The sequence below is a fragment of the Pecten maximus genome, chromosome 5, assembly GCF_902652985.1.
Source record: "Pecten maximus chromosome 5, xPecMax1.1, whole genome shotgun sequence".
In the NCBI taxonomy this organism is placed as follows: Eukaryota; Metazoa; Mollusca; class Bivalvia; order Pectinida; family Pectinidae; genus Pecten; species Pecten maximus.
Genome location: NC_047019.1, coordinates 5,191,598 through 5,218,002, shown reverse-complemented (window position 1 = coordinate 5,218,002; position 26,405 = coordinate 5,191,598). Strand labels below are relative to the sequence as shown.

Below are 26,405 nucleotides of genomic sequence, written 5' to 3'. Positions count from 1 at the left end.
ATAACACAAATTCCCAATTGCTCATATGGTGGGACGCTGCAATTGAATTATATCTGTAGTTAAGATTTCAAGCATTGTAATTTTATATAAAAATACATGATATATATGATTTGATGAGTTTTAAGCATCACATACAAAACAATTCATAGAAATTTCAAATTTAATGCATCTTGATTGTACACAGAGCATTAACCACATTAAAATTATCACATATAATATAACACATGGCTTCAGATTCCTTTTTATTTAATTCATTCAGTAAAATACAAGAAATACAGTCTATCACAACTGCAATCTGCAGTAAATGATGTAAACAGGGGCATCCCAATTAAACGGGCAACAAAGAGTCATGGACTCAGCCATATGACTGTATAACGTCCTTTGATGGGAGGAGAGTTTGCATGTCTAATGCAACCGTCATGTCACAGCACTTTTCCCTTCTGAAAGAAACAGAACAGATCGAGGCTTGGTAGGTGGAGAATATGTAGATTTTAAAGCATTTAAATCACACTTGATTCTGTTGTATATTACAAGCTTATGAACTGCCAATTGAATATATAAGAATATTACAAGTAATTATATATTAAGTTATTTCACTTTACAACAAGATAAAAATTATAAAGGAGAATTTGCTTAAATGCAATTAAATCTGATAGGCTATCTTCATTCTGAAGTGTTTTGAAATGTGAAGTTACCTTTTAATCAATTCAGATTTTGTAAAATAAACCACCTCTTATTTATAACGTTGATGAAACTGGGTTCAAGAAAGGAGTATCAGCTCAAGACAGGATCTGTATCAACAAGCGACATGAAACACTTCATTTTACTAAAAAACATTTCATTTTGTAAAGAAAAAAAAACAAAACAAAAAAACAGGCGATTACTCATAAGTTGAAAAACTTATAATTTCAGTGATGTTGTACATATTACTGTTGAAAATGAGATAAATTAAAACAAAAAATCCAAGCAGATCTATTACCTATATATACAATTTCAATTACACAATACATACAACTTCTATCAAACTTTTCATTATCTTTATACTTTAAATATCTAAATATAACTGATAAAGAAAGTCACTTCAATTTTTCAAACTTATAAAAACAAAAGAAACAATACTAAAAATGTGTCCACCTGTCCATTGACTTTATAGAAACTGCTAGAGCAAACCAGGTGGAGTTGTACTGTCTCCCTCCTCATACATCACACTTACTCCAACCACTAGATGTTGTCCATTTTTGTCCACTGAAAAAACAGTTACAGATTTAGCAGTTAGCTTTGGCCATGCCAATCCAAAACCTTGTAATAGGAAAAAACAGGTAAATCTAAATTTTAGATACACCAATCCAAATCTAATCATAGAGAAAAACAGGTAAATCTGAATTTTAGCTATCTACCAATCAAACATTTATAACATTTACTAGGAATGACACAAAATTATAATATATAATGTTTAATTTTCTTACACTTAAAAATCAACTTTAAAAACATTATGGCATTCTGATAATATAGATTGTATGTTATATACCTATAGGTTTGCTCAGATCCTTAGAGCAGCAGTGGACAGAGTTTTCAGTCCACACAATATAAAAACAGGCTTTAGGAAATGCGATATATGTCAAGTGAATGAAAATGCCAAGGACAAGCTTGCTCCTTCTGACCCAGAGTTTTTACCTCAACCTGGTCCAGGGGGAGACAATCAACCAAGCTCCCCATGTAGCAACCACGATGACACTCTTTGTGAAATATGCGGTCAATTTGTCATGATCAGAGGCCATCCACTTGTTACCAAAGGCCTTATACCATCTGAGCTTGCGGACATTTTCCTTCCCATAATTGGAACTGTCAAAAAACAGAAAAGCACCAGGATAATTACAAAGTCTAGAGTTATTACAGGTGAATTATTAAGGGAAAGCTTTACTTATGAAATTAATAACATACCTTTTCACACTTTGGTTCTGAATAAAATCTATTACACTTTTTATAAAACCAAAATAATGTTTAACAAAAAACCTGTTCCCCCTTAACCCACAGTCCCTATATGTGTGTGACCTCCCTGAAATTGTTTTTGGTCCCTTTCATAGAAACTGTTAAATGTTAAGGTACCATCTATAAGCCCAAATAAAACATAAACAGATTTTTTGCCCTACCTAACCTACCTTTTTATAGTAATTTAGATGAAACACATAAGCTATTTTTCAAATCTTCTCCCTAGACAAATGTTATTTTACAGTGTTAAACATTCAATTATCATGTGGTTTTAAAGGAATTAATCATTACCTCAATTTTTGTACTGCTTTATCTTAATGGGGGATGAAATAGTCAACCAACTGAAGGAGAAGGACTGCAAAAAGAAAAGAAAAATGACAAAAGTATATATATGAAATCAGTAAATTTGAAATTATTAAAAACCGATAAAAATAAAATGACAGTTAAACTTAGTAGTTAAATAACATAACATCAGTTTGTAGATATATGCCCAAAAATCTTCTATCCTGTAAGATCTGTTTATTACATCACCATTGGAATAATTAAACCATGTTTCTTCAATCTGATTTATTTAAGTTTAATGTTGTTTTGAGAGAATATCTGCAAAATGTCTTCTTGAAAACTGCAATGAGAAAATCGTTGCTTTACTACTAGTACTACAGACTTTGCCTTACACATGGTTAATAACACGTAACTTCATTTGGAATGTTTACAGTAAAACCAGTGTGTATATAGTATCAAATAGTACCAAAAGTATACTTACCTTCAAATTATGCAGTGCAATCACAATTTACTGCAAAAATGTTGATTTTCATGGCATTATAGCCGCTTTCCTTGCAGGGTATCAATTTGGGTACACGCACCTTGTTCTAAACCGGAAGTGACAACACCTACTACCTAGCGTTCTATTAATAAACACACGCGTTGTAATAACCAAACCAACACACGGAGATGAAGTTCGTACTCACTCTTAGTTAAAATAAAGCTAATATTTGAATATCGATTAGCGACAAATGAATTATTAGGGTAAGTATTGGAAATTGGTATCAATTTGGGTACACTGACGTTAGTATGATACAAATTACAATGTATCGTCTCGTATGCCGTTATTGATATATTTCTTTCTCTAAATTATAGAAATACTCATCTAGTTGATAATGATGTAACATTCTAGAATATATATAATACACATTTAAGTAAATCGCGGACATATTTGCAGACCGATGCTATATAACGTCAGCCGTTTTGGAATGAACACGGAAGAGCAAAACTTTTTAAACATCCGGAGACGAATGCGCCTGCGCAATATTTGTTTACATAACTATATATTGACCTGGAGTTATTCGCAAAGTTCAGGTTCATTTAGTCTTCACATTTCGCTAGCGTTATGCATTTCTCAAATCGTATGCATCTTGAAAACATCTACTGAATACATTTCAACATTTTCGGTAAAACTACTACATAAAACGAAGATGTTTTTGCAAGTAAATTATTTGAAGCGTAAGGCAATGGGGGCAGCCATATTTCATTGAAACGGACAGTAGATGGCGTATTGGTGAATGTGGCTACCAAATATGGTCATATTTCTCAATCCAGTTCTTGATGGCAATAACCGAACATTAATGTTCGTTTAAAAACTAGTAAAACTTAAATCACTCCTGAGTAACTGGAATAAGCGGATTCTTACACCTATTGGTAAAATACAAGTTATAAAGTCGTTATTGGTTTCACAACTCAACCACTTATTCATATCATTGCCAAACCCCGATATATCCTTCATTAAAAAATTAAATTCGGAACTTTATAATTTTCTTTGGAACAGTAAAGTTGACCAGGTAAGAAGAGATATTATTGTAAAAGAATATAATGAAGGAGGGCTTAGAATGGTGGATATATATTCTTTTATTAGAGCTTTGAAGTTAACATGGATAAGAAGATTATACTCTAAGTCAGGTAAATGGCAATACATTTTAGCAAAAAATATTGATATAGGCATTTTGGCTAATTGTGGAGCAGAATACATTAAAAAATGTGAATCTAGATGTAAAAATCTGTTTTGGAAAGATGTATTTAAGTCTTGGAGCTGTCTTATAGAGAAAACAACACAATTAAATAGTAAGTATGTTTACCCAATACTGAAAACACCCATTTGGTTTAATAAAGATTTAAAAGTAAATAGAAAAGTAATATTTTATCAGGGATGGTATAAAAAGGGTATTGTTATACTTCATGATCTTATGAAACATCCCCACCTATTGATATTTTACAGTTTTCAGGAGTTTACAGCAAAATTCAATGTTAACACAAATTTTTTAACTTACCAGGGTATTATTAATTCCATCAGGGACTTTCTATTGCACAGACAATTTGATAATATTAACTTATCTTATCCCTTTATTCCCAATAATTTAAAATTTTTCTTAAAAGCAAGAAAGGGTCAAAAGATTTCTACAGCATTCTTTGTAGTAATAAAATCCTACCTACTGGTAAAAGGAAGTGGAACAACTTATTTGAAATAGATGAAGAAACTTGGAGATATATATATTTGACCCCTTTTCGAATTACTAGAAGCTCAAAATTACTATGGTTACAATATAGAATAAACCAGCACATATTAACAACAAATTCATATTTATTCAAAATTGGTCTAACTGATACGCCATATTGCTTCTTTTGTAAAACAGAAATAGAAACAATAACTCACATATTTTGGGAGTGCAGAGAAGTACAAATTTTTTTTGAACACTTTGAATTTTTGTTAGATACATTATTGATTCCATTTTCTTTTAATAAACAAACCTTTATTTTTGGCATGCTTAACAACAAAAACATATATTATGCAACAGACAATCTGATTTTACTTATAATGAAACAATATATTTATAGATCAAGATGTTTAGAGCAAAACTTATCAGTAACGGCATTGAAATCCATTATCAAGGATAATTACAGTGTTCTGAAATATATTTGCATTGATAAAGGAAATAGGAGTTTGGAAAAATTTAATACTGATTGGAAAAAATGGAGTAAACTGATAGAAATAACACCCAACCCCTGACAGAAAAACAAAAATGAAATAAAATGTTTTATATGATTTTATTCATAAGTAACTAAGCATTTTACTGCAACCGCCAGCTATATATTTAAATTTTAATGACACATTTATCTGTGTAAAAGAGAGAAAGTATTTCCTAATATACTAAAATTAAAGATTAGATTTTCCAGTAGATACAGCTTTATGTAAATACTCTCTCTCTCTCTGAATGACAGTGTGTGTTTGCATGTAAGGAAGGATGTACAGTCGAACCTGTCTATAAAGGACACCTAAGGAACAAGACAAAAGTGTCCTTTATAGAGAGGTGTCCTTTATATAGAGGTTCAACGAGTTATGTCCCTTATAAACGAAGAAACAAACCAAAGTCTGTTTATAGTACACTATATGTCTCCTGATTTATTATATTTAAACACTTAAACAAATGAAAAAAAGTCAAATAATTAAAGATAAATGCTTAATTAATTTTCAATCATTCATCTGACACAAAAATTGAAGTTGATATTTTTAATAATTTATATTAAGCCTATAGTTTTTAAACCAATCTTCACAATATCATACTATACTGAATATCTATTCAGACAAATACTCAACATAGTAAAAAATGTAAAGGTAATTCTTATCATAGTAAAACAATTTTCATTAATCCTCAATATTTTGGAAAATAAATATGTTTGAAATATCTTTTCTATTACAACATTAACTCTTTCTAAATGAAAGTGCATTTTCCTCTGATAATTATAATCCCTAGGCATTTATTTTGAGACATATTTTCTGAAATCCATGTTGGGATTTAATTTAATAAATACCGTTTTCTGGTTCAGTAAATTAGTATAGTGTATACAAAGACACTCGGAACTCTTCGGCTGTTCTTAATAGGTTACGTAGTCATATTCCGAGGAGTTCCGAGTGTGAGAAAATGGCGGCTGACAACCATGTGCCTGCCCTGTCAGATTTGCATACGGTGTATTTTGTAAGTAAAACAATTATGACAGACATAACTATTGCTTTGTCCCTCTTTTGTTGGTCTTGATAATGATTTAATTACCCCCTGACCATTCTTGTTGTCTAGGCTATGGCTGAATGGCTAAGCTTAGCTGTCGACGGTTGAGTAAACAAACACCTCTGCCGATGGCGATCGGTCACTCTCTTGTAATTACTGCCCATTGTTACAGCAACTTACAGGTAACAGGACAATTAGTGACTGATGAAGTGGCTTCCTAAGTTAGCATTGCTGCCAGGGGAGTTGAGTAATTAAGGCTTTGCTTGTTATTTAGAAACGTTTTACACACAAATATCAACACGGCTATGGTTTCACGTGTCCGTTATACGGAATTTTTAACAACTTTACGGACAAAAATAAGTGTCCGCTGTCCGCATTAGGAAGGTGTCCGCTATATACATGATATTTATATAGTGATTTTCATTGGGGATTCCTGGAAGTGTCCGTTATGGACAGGTGTCCGCTATATAAGGGTAACTGATGATCAGTTGAAAAAAAGATACAAATTAACTTACAGTTATAAATATGTTTAGTGTCTTCATTAATTAATCAATACAACAAATATTGATACCTGTAAATGATACTGATTATTTCTAATGATGTGGTGGTGTAACAGGCCCAATATCAAGTCCCTGGGTCTCTTGGTTATTGAGAAGAAGTCGTTTGAAGATTATAGCCTATTTAACCCATGTGACCTTGAATGAAGGTCAAGGTCATTTATTTGAACAAACTTGGTAGCCCTTCACCCAAGGATGCTACAGGCCCAATATCAAGTCCCTGGGCCTCTTGGTTATTGAGAAGAAATTGTTTAAATGAATAAGTTGACGCCCTTCGGGCAGGTTTGAAAATAAATGGGGCACTACAACCAAAATAGGTAAATCATGATACTCAAGAGCAGAAAAAATGTGATGAAGAAAAGACATTTTTCCTCGTGGGAGTCTACACACTCATGACAGTGTGAATTTTATTGGTGATATGTTTACGACACACTGCACACTTAGTAAGAGCAGGAGCACAATGAGAGCATGCCACTAAGTGGCCACAAGGGATAAAAGCTATCGACACTTGGTCTTCCAAACAGATCTTGCAGACCGTCCTCTCCCTCATTTCTCGATTCTCAGTTTTGATTCTCTGAAGCTCCTCCTCTGTAAATAAAGACATTTTAAAATGTACCAATGAAGGTCTGAACATTCTACGTAATTGCCATGCCCATTAACAAACGGTGACACGCCTACACCCTCTCACCAATAAATGTAATGAGTAACAAATATAGAGACACGCCCACACTCACACCAATAAATGTAATGAGTAACAAGCAGAGACACGCCCACACTCTCACCAATAAATGTAATGAGTAACAAACAGAGACACGCCCACCCTCTCACCAATAAATGTAATGAGTAACAGAGACACGCCCACCCTCTCACTAATAAATGTAATGAGTAACAGAGACACGCCCACACTCTCACCAATAAATGTAATGAGTAACAAACAGAGACATGCCCACCCTCTCACCAATAAATGTAATGACTTACTTGGAACATTTTCCGTCCCATCACCTCCTCCGAACAAACCTGGACATAAAAAAATTATAACAAATATTAGCGTTTCCATTAATTGCTAGTTATTTACAGCAAAAATTCATCTTTAGTATGCGTGCATATGTGTCTAAAGATTTTGATAAAATGTTGACAGTAGCCTGTTAGGGTCTGTGTAAGACTTAAACCAGTGTGATTACTTTGTGATATCTCTATAGCTCTGGTTACCATAGCGATATCTCTCTGATTTTGGTAACCGTAGAGACGTCTCTCTGCTTCTTATAACTAACTGTAGAGATGACTCTCTGCTTCTTATAACTAACTGTAGAGATGACCTCTCTGCTTCTTATAACTGTAGAGATGACTCTCTGCTTCTTATAACTAACTGTAGAGATGACTCTCTGCTTCTTATAACTAACTGTAGAGATGACTCTCTGCTTCTTATAACTGTAGAGATGACTCTCTGCTTCTTATAACTGTAGAGATGACTCTCTGCTTTTTATAACTGTAGAGATGACTCTCTGCTTCTGTTAACTGTAGAGATGACTCTCTGGTTCTGATAACCGTAAAGCCACATCTTTTGTTCCTCTTACTGTAAAATGGTGTTTCTCTGGTTCTGGCAGCCGTAATATTATATACACTGTATCAAATAACGGCTGTAATATCAAAGTGTTCATCTTCTGTTACAACTTTCTATTATTATCATTATGAACATTTGTTTAACCATGATTATTTTTCTCAACGAAAAAAATCCAAATATTGACCAGTGTATATATTAATTATGAATATCCAGACAGTGTTTATTATAAATACAAATCAATGGAACTCTACCTGGTTGTTTCGTTCGTACTGTGGTATTCTGTTTGATGATGTTACGAATCTGATCTTCGTTAATTTTTTCTGGGTCTATCAAAAATAAGAACAAAAGCAAACTGTAATGTAACATTTGTCTTACAGAGGTTGATCAGAGGTGACAGTAAATCTGTCAAGAAAGAAAGAAAGAAAGAAAAATAAATGAAATAAATGAAATAATAAGATTATTTATATATCAAATACAAAACTGGAAACTTGACTATTGACATTCTTTAATAAATATGTCTATTCATACATCAATGATCTAAGAAAGAAAGAAAGAAAGAAAGAAAGAAAGAAATGAAATGAAATAAATAAAATAAATAAGATTATTTATATATCAAATACAAAACTGGAAACTTGACTATTGACATTCTTTAATAAATATGTCTATTCATACATCAATGATCTAAGAAAGAAAGAAAGAAAGAAAGAAAGAAAGAAAAATCAATGAAATAAATGAAATAATAAGATTATTTATATATCAAATACAAAACTGGAAACTTGACTATTGACATTCTTTAATAAATATGTCTATTCATACAACAATGATCTAAGAAAGAAAGAAAGAAAGAAAGAAAGAAAGAAAGAAAATAAATGAAATGAAATAAATAAAATAAATAAGATTATTTATATATCAAATACAAAACTGGAAACTTGTCTATTGACATTCTTTAATAAATATGTCTATTTATACATCAATTATCTAAGAAAGAAAGAAAGAAAGAAAGAAATATGTTTATATATTTATCAAATTGGAAACCTATGGACATTTTCATTCTTCTGTCTTTGATTTAACCATATGTTCACAGTACTGTACATCAACACAATTCTCTTGGAATCCTGGTAAACATTGAAGTTACCTTTTCTGGCAAGCAGGATCTGCAGTGCTGCTCTTATACTGTCTCTGTCATAGCCATCTTTTAATAACTTTTTGACGACCTCAGTTTCCATCAGATTCGGCAAACCTATTCAAGCAAACACAAAACTGATCAGCTTAAGTTTAATTCAGGAAAATTTATTCCAAATGATCATTTAACTATTCCTGAACAATCAATATACAGTCGTTTAAGATTGTTTCTACCACAAAAGGTGGGTGTTATTCAACTCCCAAGGCATGAAATAATCATTACAACTAATGAATAACATTCAGTTTATACCACACATGGAATAAACCCTAAACACGTTTTGATAATGGTTGACGCAGTGACCTTTGAACCGAACTGCAATTGTTATTAATGTCATCAATAATGGAATGACGTTCGTCACATCACCAGGTCCTGGCCGTTACTTGTATACCTTATTTGCATACACGAAATTAGACCTGGCCACATTACCCTTTGATTCAAGCCGATATTATTGTGTTAGAAACAGGTCACATGACTCATGATTTTTGGATATGGAATTTTACCTCGCTTAACTGGAAGTACCTCGTCGGTCCCGGCCGAATTCTCTCTTTATCATAGTAAAGAAAACTCGGACAATACGAAGTGAAAATTTGGTCCCAACAATAAAAATCCTATTTGAAATGATCGAATAACTCGAAGTATAATTTTCGTCGATCGGTGGTAAACGCCGACATTTTTTAAGAGCTAAATTCCGTTTGTAATACTGAACATATCGGCACTACTAACCTACATGCTATTATAAGTGTTCCATAAATTCATAAAAGAAATTGTCGGTTGAATCTTATAACAACAAGTCTTGGTGATAAAAAGAATTGCTTTACTTACATCAGGTAATTTCCTAAGGCGGTCGCCGATATTAGTACACACGATAGTCAACAACTCATCTACACGCTCGCTCAAGCGGAACAAATCTCTGACACACCGGTAGATCTACCCGGATGATGTTTTTACAGGTGTAGAGATGAAACAGTCACCGGCGCCTATTAAATCTTTAAACTGCTGAAACAATAGCGTGATTACTGCCGAGGTGTTCAGAGTACAACTGTAACGGTCAGTGCTGTCTATTAAATCGGATAAAACGCCAACTCAGTTACAGTAACATTTTATACGCACATGTTCAGCCCAACTTCCGGTGCTAATACACAACGAAATGGCGTGGTTATCAATAAAAAGTAAGTAGGTCGATCAAACAGTATTTTATATGTCCAATAAAAGGTAATGGTTCTGTTAATAATATAATGTTAGTAATATTCAAAACCATCTGTAAGAACTGGTTTGTCCGCCGTCCTGAACTATACATCGTCACAACCCGAGATGAAACACTTTAGAAGCAAAACACTTATGAACCATGTATGATAAAATGTTCTTCTAAAACAATTTATACTTTTATTTCATCTTTAGTGTATTGCTTGTCTTGCAAACTACCTTTACACGTGTTTCTGGAATACGGCAATATGTAGAGGATCGCTACTGTACACAATAATAACTTACGCTCGGGAAAAGACAATTGTTTGAATGCAGACTAATTTGATATCCGATTAATCAATGGATTTTCACGGCTAAGATTTTCATGTTTTTTTAGTGGTTCTTCCCATGGATTTAGGGGCCAACGCTAGATAGTGATCCACAGTATTTAGTGGACCACTGTGTCTCGTGGTATCTAGTGGACTGCGGTATCTGGTGGTCCGCGACATATCGTCGTATAGCGTGGACGTCCGCGGTATACGCTGATCCGTCACGGCTCGCGGTATTGCGTGGGCTTCTTGTCCACTTGTGGACATTTGAGTGGACAGCCTCATTTTGTCCGTGATATAGCGTGGATTTAGCAATGGCCACTCGAGCTGTACTGTAGGTTAAGAGACTTGACCCGATAGGTTAAGAGACATGACCCGATAGGTTAAGAGACTTGACCCGGTAGGTTAAGAGACTTGACCCGACAGGTTAAGAGACTTGACTAGGTTAACAGACCCTATAAGTTCAGAACACACAGAAAACATTACAAACCTTCGGTCTTGTTGTCTGATCCTGTGACGGTTTCACTGCCTTTAACATTTTTTACCGTGATATTGTCCTTTGTGCTCTTATTTTTCACCTCGTTCATGCTTTTTTTCTGCGGAGAAGAAGATCCACTTTTGGATGAACCTGTGGATGGTGTCGTAGCTGTAGACTTTGGAGCGACCGACGATGTTCCCGAGGAAGATGTCGTCGACGTAGCATTTGAGGCTGGTGGTGCTCCTGATGGAGTGATATCGGGGCTGGCGTTGTTCTGACCCGAGTTGTTTGAGCTCTGCTGTTTCAGTGTTCCAGTTGTAGTGGTAACTATATTATTGTTGGAGGTTTGAGTTGTAGGCTCTGCTGATTCGGCAGCCTCGGGATTGTTGTTCTACAGACATTTCAACCAAAAAAAATTAAAGTGTATTGATCATGAATATTTTACACTGAAAACAAAACTGAAATTAATTGGTTTGTTTTGTTTAACGTCCTATTAACAGCCAGGTCATTTAAGGACGTGCCAGGTTTTTGAGGAGGAGGAAAGCTGGAGTACCCGGAGAAAAACCACCGGCCTACGGTCAGTACCTGGCAACTGCCCCATGTAGGTTTCAAACTCGCAACCCAGAGGTGGAGGGCTAGTGATACAGTGTCAGGACACCTTAACCACTTGGCCACCTTGACTGACTGTAGGTCGGTGGTTTTCTCCGGGTACTCCGGCTTTCCTCCACCTCCAAAACCTGGCACGTCCTTAAATGACCCTGGCTTTTAATAGGACGCTTAACAAAATAAACCAAACCAGATGATAAGGATATGTGTCCGTAATAATGATGTACTCACTCTCCGTTCAAGCTGAGCAACAGCATCCAATACAAGATTGATGAAGTCCGGCCCTTTAACTTGTAGCAGAAAAGCACATCTTGGCGACCATCTTGCATGTTCCACATGTGGATTATCTGGAGGCTCCCAGTTACGTAAACCTGAAAAAAAGTGAACTCAAGGTCTCAGACTAATTTAGTGTCCCACTTTCCCACATCAGAAATCAGGACTGGTACTTGTTAAAGGGGAATAAATCCTCAGAATTTCATGGAAATAAAATGCAGATCAGCAGTACAAAGTTCAATGAGACCACTTTAAACCTGAAAACATGGTGAACTGTAAATCAAAACTAATTTAATATCCCACACTCCCACATCAAAAATGAATTTATGAAAGTCAGGACTCATTAAAGGGGAATAACTCCTCAGAAATTTATGGAAATAAAATGCAGATCAGCAGTACATAGTTCAATGAGACCACTTCAAAACTCCATCAAGTCAAACAAACGTGATTTCTGTCAGTTTACAGCTTATTTCTTTATTGTGGTAAGCTGATTAAAGTTAAATCTTAAATTCCGTCTGACAAGCTCTTCATATATTGCCATTACAAGGGAAGTAACTCCAGAAAAAAAAAAGATCATGTCCTCAGACGGAATACTAAAAACTAATATGGTTGTTGACACAAAATTTGTATTATGGTTAATGTACAAGACTGATCATGTCGTGCCATGATATTAAGTTAAGACCTCTCATGATCATTTCTTTAAGAATTATTTTACATAGGTTTACTGTCTAAATCTTACCGATTCCGCACTGAAAACAGCGGACACAGTCTTCGTAACCTGAAACAAAAGTATGGGATAAAATTAAGTTTTACTTTTGTCATTAAGAATAGCTTTTACAAACATTGTCACCAAGAATAAAACCAATTTTTTAATCATACATACTTAAATAATTGTTGTTTTAATATTTTCTTAAAATGAAAATTGAAAAAATGAAGACTTTATCTTATGTTTTTGCACTTTTGACACCATGTCAGAATTTATGGGGAGATGTAGCCATCCTATGCTTATGTTACCATGGTCAGTAAAATGTTAATGACCTCTGGTTATTTACAGCTTAAAAAGATATAACAGAGATTTCAGAAATAAGTTCCATTATTAGGAGGTTATATGTTACGTTTATTCATTCATCATTTTCAAGTGATAAATTTGTATTAATTGATGATCGATGGATTCTGAAGATTTAATGATGGATCTTAAATTTCCAAGCACTCTTACCAGCATAGAAGAAGCCACTGTCCAGCATCTGATCCGGAGTCTGTTGTATGTCTGCTGGCCATCGGTCAAAAGTCTTTAATCTGTCGGCCAGTAAAACATAGTCCGGGTAGAACGCTCGTGATCTGTTTGGAATGGCTGTTCCCGGGTTACTTGATACTGCGGTATGTATGGCCGTAGGGGAACTGACCGGCTGTCTTGGGATGTTGTTGGCGTGTGTTCCTGTATCCTGTGATATCCTACTGTTTGTGCCACTCCTGGTTAGACTGTCCTGGCTGTTGTTCTCACTGTGGCTTGACAGCGAGTTATTGTTACCAATGCTACTGGAAACATTGTTTCTGTCCTCGGATCCTGAAGACTTTATGCTGTTGTCAGAAATAGCAGTTTGTGGTTTCGTGTTGTCGGCAGTACTGACTGGGCCAGCTGTTGAACCACCAAACTTGCTTCCTGCGGTCTCTACAAAATCATTGGTTGCCGACCCGGTGCTGTAGCCTGTGTCGGATTTACTTCCTATACTGGTTTCATTGGTTGCTGTCGCACTGTCAACATCAGCCGCACAATCTCAGTTTATATATCAAAATAAAATTACATCATCAAGTTTCATTTATTACATGTAACTATCTGACATTTAGTATTCAAATTTACGGACACCAGACTAAACCAATACCTGGCTTAATGACTCTAGACTTTACTGACACCTGATTTTACTGACACCGGCCTTTATCGAAACCAGACTTTATCGGCTTAAGGCTTTAAGACCAAAATTTATTGATTCTGGACTTTACTGACGCCAGAATTTATCAACTCCAGTCTTTACTGATGCCAGAATTTATTGACTCCAGACTTTACTGATGCCAGAATTTATTGACTCCAGACTTTACTGACGCCCAACGTTATTGACTCCAGACTTTACTGCAACCTGACGTTATTGACTCCAGACTTTACTGATGCCCAACGTTATTGACTCCAGACTTTACTGACGCCCAACGTTATTGACTCCAGACTTTACTGACGCCCAACGTTATTGACTCCAGACTTTACTGCAACCTGACGTTATTGACTCCAGACTTTACTGATGCCCAACGTTATGGACTCCAGACTTTACTGACGCCCAACGTTATTGACTCCAGACTTCACTGACGCCCAACATTATTGACTCCAGACTTTACTGCAACCTGACGTTATTGACTCCAGACTTTACTGATGCCCAACGTTATTGACTCCAGACTTTACTGACGCCCAACGTTATTGACTCCAGACTTTACTGACGCTCAACGTTATTGACTCCAGACTTTACTGACGCTCAACGTTATTGACTCCAGACTTTACTGATGCCCAACGTTATTGACTCCAGACTTTACTGACGCCCAACGTTATTGACTCCAGACTTTACTGACGCCCAACGTTATTGACTCCAGACTTTACTGACGCCCAACGTTATTGACTCCAGACTTTACTGACGCCCAACGTTATTGACTCCAGACTTTACTGCAACCTGACGTTATTGACTCCAGACTTTACTGATGCCCAACGTTATTGACTCCAGACTTTACTGATGCCCAACGTTATTGACTCCAGCCTTTACTGCAACCTGACGTTATTGACTCCAGACTTTACTGATGCCCAACGTTATTGACTCCAGACTTTACTGACGCCCAACGTTATTGACTCCAGACTTTACTGACGCCCAAATGCAACGTTATTGACTCCAGACTTTACTGACGCCCAACGTTATTGACTCCAGACTTTACTGATGCCCAACGTTATTGACTCCAGACTTTACTGACGCCCAACGTTATTGACTCCAGACTTTACTGACGCCCAACGTTATTGACTCCAGACTTTACTGCAACCTGACGTTATTGACTCCAGACTTTACTGATGCCCAACGTTATGGACTCCAGACTTTACTGACGCCCAACGTTATTGACTCCAGACTTCACTGACGCCCAACGTTATTGACTCCAGACTTTACTGCAACCTGACGTTATTGATTCCAGACTTTACTGATGCCCAACGTTATGGACTCCAGACTTTACTGACGCCCAACGTTATTGACTCCAGACTTCACTGACGCCCAACATTATTGACTCCAGACTTTACTGCAACCTGACGTTATTGACTCCAGACTTTACTGATGCCCAACGTTATTGACTCCAGACTTTACTGACGCCCAACGTTATTGACTCCAGACTTTACTGACGCCCAACGTTATTGACTCCAGACTTTACTGACGCCCAACGTTATTGACTCCAGACTTTACTGACGCCCAACGTTATTGACTCCAGACTTTACTGCAACCTGACGTTATTGACTCCAGACTTTACTGACGCCCAACGTTATTGACTCCAGACTTTACTGACGCCCAACGTTATTGACTCCAGACTTTACTGACGCCCAAATGCAACGTTATTGACTCCAGACTTTACTGACGCCCAACGTTATTGACTCCAGACTTTACTGATGCCCAACGTTATTGACTCCAGACTTTACTGACGCCCAACGTTATTGACTCCAGACTTTACTGACGCCCAACGTTATTGACTCCAGACTTTACTGCAACCTGACGTTATTGACTCCAGACTTTACTGATGCCCAACGTTATGGACTCCAGACTTTACTGACGCCCAACGTTATTGACTCCAGACTTCACTGACGCCCAACGTTATTGACTCCAGACTTTACTGACGCCCAACGTTATTGACTCCAGACTTTACTGCAACCTGACGTTATTGAATCCAGACTTCACTGACGCCCAACGTTATTGACTCCAGACTTCACTGCAACCTGACGTTATTGACTCCAGACTTTACTGCAACCTGACGTTATTGACTCCAGACTTTACTGACGCCCAACGTTATTGACTCCAGACTTTACTGACGCCCAACGTTATTGACTCCAGACTTTACTGACGCCCAACGTTATTGACTCCAGACTTTACTGCAACCTGACGTTATTGACTCCAGACTTTACTGATGCCCAACGTTATTGACTCCAGACTTTACTGACGCCCAACGTTATTGACTCCAGACTTTACTGACGCCCAAATGCAACGTTATTGACTCCAGACTTTACTGACGCCCAACGTTATTGACTCCAGACTTTACTGATGCCCAACGTTATTGACTCCAGACTTTACTGACGCCCAACGTTATTGACTCCAGACTTTACTGACGCCCAACGTTATTGACTCCAGACTTTACTGCAACCTGACGTTATTGACTCCAGACTTTACTGATGCCCAACGTTATGGACTCCAGACTTTACTGACGCCCAACGTTATTGACTCCAGACTTCACTGACGCCCAACGTTATTGACTCCAGACTTTACTGACGCCCAACGTTATTGACTCCAGACTTTACTGCAACCTGACGTTATTGAATCCAGACTTCACTGACGCCCAACGTTATTGACTCCAGACTTCACTGCAACCTGACGTTATTGACTCCAGACTTTACTGACGCCCAACGTTATTGACTCCAGACTTTACTGACGCCCAACGTTATTGACTCCAGACTTTACTGCAACCTGACGTTATTGACTCCAGACTTTACTGATGCCCAACGTTATGGACTCCAGACTTTACTGACGCCCAACGTTATTGACTCCAGACTTCACTGACGCCCAACATTATTGACTCCAGACTTTACTGCAACCTGACGTTATTGACTCCAGACTTTACTGATGCCCAACGTTATTGACTCCAGACTTTACTGACGCCCAACGTTATTGACTCCAGACTTTACTGACGCTCAACGTTATTGACTCCAGACTTTACTGACGCTCAACGTTATTGACTCCAGACTTTACTGATGCCCAACGTTATTGACTCCAGACTTTACTGACGCCCAACGTTATTGACTCCAGACTTTACTGACGCCCAACGTTATTGACTCCAGACTTTACTGACGCCCAACGTTATTGACTCCAGACTTTACTGACGCCCAACGTTATTGACTCCAGACTTTACTGCAACCTGACGTTATTGACTCCAGACTTTACTGATGCCCAACGTTATTGACTCCAGACTTTACTGATGCCCAACGTTATTGACTCCAGCCTTTACTGCAACCTGACGTTATTGACTCCAGACTTTACTGATGCCCAACGTTATTGACTCCAGACTTTACTGACGCCCAACGTTATTGACTCCAGACTTTACTGACGCCCAAATGCAACGTTATTGACTCCAGACTTTACTGACGCCCAACGTTATTGACTCCAGACTTTACTGATGCCCAACGTTATTGACTCCAGACTTTACTGACGCCCAACGTTATTGACTCCAGACTTTACTGACGCCCAACGTTATTGACTCCAGACTTTACTGCAACCTGACGTTATTGACTCCAGACTTTACTGATGCCCAACGTTATGGACTCCAGACTTTACTGACGCCCAACGTTATTGACTCCAGACTTCACTGACGCCCAACGTTATTGACTCCAGACTTTACTGCAACCTGACGTTATTGATTCCAGACTTTACTGATGCCCAACGTTATGGACTCCAGACTTTACTGACGCCCAACGTTATTGACTCCAGACTTCACTGACGCCCAACATTATTGACTCCAGACTTTACTGCAACCTGACGTTATTGACTCCAGACTTTACTGATGCCCAACGTTATTGACTCCAGACTTTACTGACGCCCAACGTTATTGACTCCAGACTTTACTGACGCCCAACGTTATTGACTCCAGACTTTACTGACGCCCAACGTTATTGACTCCAGACTTTACTGACGCCCAACGTTATTGACTCCAGACTTTACTGCAACCTGACGTTATTGACTCCAGACTTTACTGATGCCCAACGTTATTGACTCCAGACTTTACTGACGCCCAACGTTATTGACTCCAGACTTTACTGACGCCCAAATGCAACGTTATTGACTCCAGACTTTACTGACGCCCAACGTTATTGACTCCAGACTTTACTGATGCCCAACGTTATTGACTCCAGACTTTACTGACGCCCAACGTTATTGACTCCAGACTTTACTGACGCCCAACGTTATTGACTCCAGACTTTACTGCAACCTGACGTTATTGACTCCAGACTTTACTGATGCCCAACGTTATGGACTCCAGACTTTACTGACGCCCAACGTTATTGACTCCAGACTTCACTGACGCCCAACGTTATTGACTCCAGACTTTACTGACGCCCAACGTTATTGACTCCAGACTTTACTGCAACCTGACGTTATTGAATCCAGACTTCACTGACGCCCAACGTTATTGACTCCAGACTTCACTGCAACCTGACGTTATTGACTCCAGACTTTACTGCAACCTGACGTTATTGACTCCAGACTTTACTGACGCCCAACGTTATTGACTCCAGACTTTACTGACGCCCAACGTTATTGACTCCAGACTTTACTGACGCCCAACGTTATTGACTCCAGACTTTACTGCAACCTGACGTTATTGACTCCAGACTTTACTGATGCCCAACGTTATTGACTCCAGACTTTACTGACGCCCAACGTTATTGACTCCAGACTTTACTGACGCCCAAATGCAACGTTATTGACTCCAGACTTTACTGACGCCCAACGTTATTGACTCCAGACTTTACTGATGCCCAACGTTATTGACTCCAGACTTTACTGACGCCCAACGTTATTGACTCCAGACTTTACTGACGCCCAACGTTATTGACTCCAGACTTTACTGCAACCTGACGTTATTGACTCCAGACTTTACTGATGCCCAACGTTATGGACTCCAGACTTTACTGACGCCCAACGTTATTGACTCCAGACTTCACTGACGCCCAACGTTATTGACTCCAGACTTTACTGACGCCCAACGTTATTGACTCCAGACTTTACTGCAACCTGACGTTATTGAATCCAGACTTCACTGACGCCCAACGTTATTGACTCCAGACTTCACTGCAACCTGACGTTATTGACTCCAGACTTTACTGCAACCTGACGTTATTGACTCCAGACTTTACTGACGCCCAACGTTATTGACTCCAGACTTTACTGACGCCCAACGTTATTGACTCCAGACTTCACTGCAACCTGACGTTTTTGAATCCTGACTTCACTGACGCCCAACGTTATTGACTCCAGACTTCACTGCAACCTGACGTTATTGACTCCAGACTTTACTGCAAACTGACGTTATCGACACCAGACTTAACTGACACCTGACTTTACCGACACCTGGCTTTACCTACATCTGACTTTACCGACACCTGACTTTATCGACACCTGACTTTATCGACACCTGACTTTACCGACACCTGTCTTTACCTACATCTGGCTTTACCGACACCTGACTTTACCGACACCTGACTTTACCGACACCTGAATTTACCGACACCTGACTTTACCGACATCTGACTTTACCGACACCCGACTTAACTGACACCCGACTTTACTGACAACTGACTTTACCTACATCTGACTTTACCGACATCTGACTTTATTGACATCTGACTTTACCGACACCTGACTTTACTGACACCTGACTTTACTGACACCTGACTTTACCGACACCTGACTTTATCGAAACCAGACTTTATCGGCTTAAGGCTTTAAGACCAAAATTTATTGATTCTGGACTTTACTGACGCCAGAATTTATCAACTCCAGTCTTTACTGATGCCAGAATTTATTGACTCCAGACTTTACTGATGCCAGAATTTATTGACTCCAGACTTTACTGACGCCCAACGTTATTGACTCCAGACTTTACTGCAACCTGACGTTATTGACTCCAGACTTTACTGATGCCCAACGTTATTGACTCCAGACTTTACTGACGCCCAACGTTATTGACTCCAGACTTTACTGACGCCCAACGTTATTGACTCCAGCCTTTACTGCAACCTGACGTTATTGACTCCAGACTTTACTGATGCCCAACGTTATGGACTCCAGACTTTACTGACGCCCAACGTTATTGACTCCAGACTTCACTGACGCCCAACGTTATGGACTCCAGACTTTACTGACGCCCAAATGCAACGTTATTGACTCCAGACTTTACTGACGCCCAACGTTATTGACTCCAGACTTTACTGATGCCCAACGTTATTGACTCCAGACTTTACTGACGCCCAACGTTATTGACTCCAGACTTTACTGACGCCCAACGTTATTGACTCCAGACTTTACTGCAACCTGACGTTATTGACTCCAGACTTTACTGATGCCCAACGTTATGGACTCCAGACTTTACTGACGCCCAACGTTATTGACTCCAGACTTCACTGACGCCCAACGTTATTGACTCCAGACTTTACTGACGCCCAACGTTATTGACTCCAGACTTTACTGCAACCTGACGTTATTGAATCCAGACTTCACTGACGCCCAACGTTATTGACTCCAGACTTCACTGCAACCTGACGTTATTGACTCCAGACTTTACTGCAACCTGACGTTATTGACTCCAGACTTTACTGACGCCCAACGTTATTGACTCCAGACTTTACTGACGCCCAACGTTATTGACTCCAGACTTCACTGCAACCTGACGTTTTTGAATCCTGACTTCACTGACGCCCAACGTTATTGACTCCAGACTTCACTGCAACCTGACGTTATTGACTCCAGACTTTACTGCAAACTGACGTTATCGACACCAGACTTAACTGACACCTGACTTTACCGACACCTGGCTTTACCTACATCTGACTTTACCGACACCTGACTTTATCGACACCTGACTTTATCGACACCTGACTTTACCGACACCTGTCTTTACCTACATCTGACTTTACCGACACCTGACTTTACCGACACTTGACTTTACCGACACCTGATTTTACCGACACCTGACTTTACCGACACCTGACTTTACCGACATCTGACTTTACCGACACCCGACTTAACTGACACCCGACTTTACTGACAACTGACTTTACCTACATCTGACTTTACCGACATCTGACTTTATTGACATCTGACTTTACCGACACCTGACTTTACCGACACCTGGCTTTACCGACACCTGACTTTACCGACATCTGACTTTACCGACACCTGACTTTACCGACACATGACTTTACCAACAACTGACTTTACCGACACCTGACTTTACCGACATCTGACTTTACCGACACCTGACTTTACCGACACATGACTTTACCAACAACTGACTTTACCAACAACTGACTTTACCGACACCTGCTTTACCAACAACTGACTTTACCGACACCTGCTTTACCAACAACTGACTTTACCGACACCTGAATAAAAATCAATACAGAATTGTTTTAAAACACCAAAGGATGAACATTTTGTTGTGGCATTAAACTATAAACCAGAACACTCTATGAAATCAAAGTACTGGAAGTACTGTAAACGAACATTATTGTTTAATGCAAAATCAGTAATCTTCTAAGTTTTAATTTGATAAATTTACTGATGTCGGTTTAGGAATTAATTGCAAATAATTTGAAATGTTTGCAGCTGATCTGATTTGATTGTACACATGCATGTTTCTGTAAGGTCCTAATTGAAATTGGAAGTTTGTTGATCTATCTTGGATCGATGAAAATAAAATATGTCTTCTTTCTTTCGGGAAGGCATCATCAGTTATAATACAGCCAGGACTCTGTGACCTTATTGATGCCAACTTAATATGCACTAAATTTAGGCTAGTTCCATCGTTAGTTTGGCATACATAGTTGTATTTCAACTTAATATGATGAAATACACATAAAGAATTACTGAAAACCAAAACCAGAGCTGCTAATCAAGGCCCGAATTAAGAATGTATCCTATTGAAACTGTACTCAAGCATTTATGGTACTTCAAAACAAAACAAAACCTGACTCCTTTTGTTCAGGAATCATTTGATGTTAATAAATCTTTATATGAGAAGATAAACTTCTGGTATAATTACAGTATTGTAAACAATGTGATAAAGAATAACAACCAGATAAAGACTATCTTCATCGAATAACTCAGCAAACAGGAAACGAAAACTTCAAGATTCATTTTCAACTTCAAACCTGATCACAAAGATTACAGTCCATTCGATGGGACAACACATTCCCTATTTATTGTCCTTTTCAAATGTTGATCATCCAATCATACTGAACCACATAATTCAGCAATGTAATTGCAAAAATCACACCTTTATGTGGAGAGAACATGTTTGGGGGTGTTATAATATTCCATAACTGTATGCAAATTGTGAAGCATTCCATATCTATAACTATATATATACAGTACGTGTATGTATTTACACATATCAAAATTGGAATGACACAGGAGATTTGCAAGTTTAATCATCAGTCATGGGAGGTTTATGTAAAATGTTATATTTACCGGGGTAATTAGTAATTTTGAGAATATATTTATGAAGCTCTATTCTGTACATTCTACCAGTGCTTAGAGAATGGACACAATTATATGCTCTCCAATGTCAAAATTAATCATATGTAAAATATTAGGGGTTTATTCGCCATTCTAGGCCTGATTGCCGTCATAGTAAAATTACCAAAATGGACTTGAAATCAATATTTTCAAGAGAATGATCTATGACTTGAATATTTCATAAAAATAATGTAATACAACGTTTATTCATTTCATTCAGATCTTCAGACACCACATATTTTGTGAAGTCATATATAGAAATATATGAAACCATTTTGTTATTGATTTATAGTTCACACAAGTAAGCACTAGATGTAAGCAGGAAGTATATGTACCGCTATCTACTGGCATAACTTTGAGTACAGTAAACTACACTCGCTTTGTGGATATTGACAGGATAACATATATTTACATACTAATTCAATTTTAGAATTGTAACTGAAATCTTGTAACAGCATGGCACAAATAGTCATCTGAACATTTGTTGTATTTTCAGTTTATCAATTCATTGATTACTCCGTGTTTGAAGTATGGTGTAGTGAGAATTTCAAGTCTTGATCATGACTTGATGAAAATTTTAAATTAACAAATTATTAAAATGAATTTGTTTGAAAAATAACACAAGTTCCACAGCAATATTATATAGAGAATCAATCACAATATATCAAAAGTTATAAAACTACAAATAACGGCTGAATATCAAATTAAGTGAATATCACAAGTATTTTTGCATTTGTTTTTAGATAATCCGGATTTCCGTTTTCCGGCTTTAAAAAAACGAGAAGTATTTTAATTGCCGTTATAGTTGAATTACCAAAATGGACCTGAAATCAGTATTTAAAAAAAAAGAATGATCTATGACTTGAATATTTCATAAAAATAATTTTATACATCGTTTATTCACTTCATTCAGATCTTCAGACACCGCATAATTTGTGAAGTCATATATAGAAATATATGAACCATTTTTGTTATTGATTTATAGTTCACACAAGTAAGCACGAGATGTAAGCAGTACGTATATGTACCGCTATCTACCGGCATGACTGAGTACAGTAGACTACACTCGCTTTGTGGATATTGACAGTATAACATATATTTACATACTAATTCAATTTTAGAATTGTAACTGAAATTTTGTAACAGCATGGCACAAATAGTCATCTGAACATATGTTGTATATTGAAAAATTATTTAGGTAAATATTAACTCATTTGCTTGACTTTTAGAATTGTAACTGAAATCTTGTAACAGCATGGCACAAATAGTCATCTGAACATGTGTTGTATATTGAAAAATTATTTAGGTAAATATTAACTCATTTGCTTGACTTCAATTTTCAATTGATCAATTCATTGCTTACTGTGTTTGAAGTATGGTGTAGCGAGAATTTCAAGTCTTGATCATGACTTGATGAACGTTCTAAATTAACAAATTATCAAAATGAATTTGTTTGAAAAATAACACAAGTTCCACATGTACAGCAATATTATATAGAGAATCGATCACACTACTTCAGAAGTTATAAAACTACAAATAACAATTAATGAATGAATATCAAATTAAAGTGAATATCACAAGTCTTTTTGCATTTGTTTTTAGATAATCCGGATTTCCGTTTTCCGTCTTTGAAAATAAAATACGTAGGCGTATTGCATAGTAAACGTAGCCATATGTACATATGTAACAGCTGATTTCAACCAGATTGACTTAACATGAACTTAACACCGTCTCAGTAGTTCGTCACAATCGAAAATTTGATCGTGAATTCGGTATTTTGTAAATTCTTTCAAAATACTTCCAGGTAAAGGAAAAAAATGCATATGGTCTCTATACACACACCAAAGATTAATAGATCCTATATTGGGTCCATTCTCTCGTAAAAATATCGATTTGGGTCCACTATCGGCCATTTCGGTAATTCCACTCTAACGACAATCGGGCCGCGATTCGCAAATGAATTAATTTAAAATTCGTAAACCTCTAATATTTTACATATGATACAATTAGGCATTGAAAAACATATATGTGGGTCAATTCTCTGAAAATAATGCCAATTTATATTATAATTAAGCCCCATTTTTCTTCGTTTCGGTATTTCCAAGTCTGCTTCACCTGTGGTCCGTTTCAGTAAGTATTCTCGACTTTGCCGAAATAAAAACAAGCTATATAATTGATCATTTTAAACCTGACAACTGCCGACCACACGTATCTCAAAATGTTATCGTTGATATCATCTGAATATTGCCGTAGTTATCTGTCACTTCGATTGTAAACCCATTGCCAAAGTCATGGAAGAATCGACCAATCAAATTGGTTTAACATTTGATTTCCCTAATCTTGCAGTTACCTCCCTTACAACAGTAAATACATTCCAAGTATCGCCTACAACAACCAATCCCGTCCACATGGCAACAAGATATTATCATTTGCATTTGATTTATTGGTCGTTATCGTCAAAGGAAAATGGAATATGGAAATCGATGACAATGTTAACGCTATGACCAGTCACCCTGACCACAAATGCCACCTAGTATCTACCTTTCTCGCAAACATGTACAGTAACCTATAGTATGATACAATGTATCGTCTCGTATGCCGTTATTGATATATTTTTTTCTCTAAATTATAGAAATACTCATCTAGTTGATAATGATGTAACATTCTAGAATATATATATTACACATTTAAGTAAATCGCGGACATATTTGCAGACCTATGCTATAATGTCAGCCGTTTTGGAATGAACACGGAAGAGCAAAACTTTCTAAACATCCAGAGACGAATGCGCCTGCGCAATATTTGTTTACATAAATATATTGACCTGGAGTTATTCGCAAAGTTCAGGTTCATTTAGTCTTCACATTTCGCTAGCGTTATGTATTTCTCAAATCGTATGCATCTTGAAAACATCTACTGAATACATTTCAACATTTTCGGTAAAACTACTACATAAAACGAAGATGTCTTTGCCAGTAAATTATTTGAAGCGTAAGGCAATGGAGGCAGCCATATTTCATTGAAACAGACAGTAGATGGCGTATTGGTGAATGTGGCTACCAAATATGGTCATATTTCTCAGTCCAGTTCTTGATGGCAATAACCGAACATTAATGTTCGTTTAAAAATGTACAAACCTTTTTGTGGCTGTTGCTTGATTTGCAACATCTCCGTTGCTTGCTCCTGGAGCTGTAAAATGAAAATCTTACTAGAGCAAATGAAGTGAAAGTGTCATTTATGGAAATCCAAGATTCAAATTACTTTACCTAATTACTTTAGCAAAAGTTTTATCATTTTAGAAGGACAGCAACCAAGACATGACAATATATTTCTCTGTCCAGGTTTTTATTTTTTTTGCACACATGAGCAAAACTCATTGACTCATTGGCTTATTTTTTGGCATTCAAAATTTCACTAATTCAAGGTCCAGTTTTAATCATATGCTGAAATATTGTTACCATAAATATGTTTTCATTTTGTTTAATTCTTAAATTATTTTCAGGATTTCAGATAATTAAAGCCTCTGTGCAACAGTACAAAAATATGTTGAATGATAATTTATACCCTAATGATGATAAAGAGAGAATCAATATCTTTGTTCTTTGTAATCGCAATGAAAATGGG

The 26,405-nt window shown here is 37.1% G+C and overlaps 1 protein-coding gene and 2 long non-coding RNA genes across 4 annotated transcripts in view; all 3 read right to left on the bottom strand.

The window, feature by feature from the left end:
• Positions 1–650: 650 nt before the first annotated feature.
• LOC117326936 lies at positions 651–3,174 on the bottom strand. 2 transcript variants are annotated; one of them, XR_004532531.1, is made up of 5 exons: positions 2,753–3,174; positions 2,281–2,344; positions 1,675–1,842; positions 1,135–1,245; positions 651–791 (listed from the first exon to the last, which is right to left on the bottom strand). It is a non-coding gene; the product is annotated as an uncharacterized LOC117326936 (long non-coding RNA). The 2 variants fall into 2 exon arrangements; XR_004532530.1 differs by having other exon boundaries at positions 657–791; positions 2,281–3,174.
• Positions 3,175–3,873: 699 nt separating this feature from the next.
• On the bottom strand, positions 3,874–5,398 carry LOC117326935. The gene is made up of 2 exons (XR_004532529.1): positions 4,834–5,398; positions 3,874–4,788 (listed from the first exon to the last, which is right to left on the bottom strand). It is a non-coding gene; the product is annotated as an uncharacterized LOC117326935 (long non-coding RNA).
• Positions 5,399–6,518: 1,120 nt separating this feature from the next.
• The window catches only part of LOC117326934 (baculoviral IAP repeat-containing protein 2-like), a 45,192-nt gene continuing 25,305 nt past the window's right edge, over positions 6,519–26,405 (bottom strand). The window contains exons 3-11 of the mRNA XM_033883738.1: positions 25,919–25,970; positions 13,430–13,965; positions 12,953–12,991; positions 12,172–12,311; positions 11,347–11,725; positions 9,298–9,402; positions 8,414–8,488; positions 7,580–7,618; positions 6,519–7,189 (exon numbers count right to left, since the gene is read on the bottom strand). Of these exons, the coding sequence (XP_033739629.1) occupies positions 6,984–7,189; positions 7,580–7,618; positions 8,414–8,488; positions 9,298–9,402; positions 11,347–11,725; positions 12,172–12,311; positions 12,953–12,991; positions 13,430–13,965; positions 25,919–25,970 (1,571 nt within the window). The 3' untranslated portion in view covers positions 6,519–6,983. The remainder of the gene's footprint in view (positions 7,190–7,579; positions 7,619–8,413; positions 8,489–9,297; positions 9,403–11,346; positions 11,726–12,171; positions 12,312–12,952; positions 12,992–13,429; positions 13,966–25,918; positions 25,971–26,405) is intronic.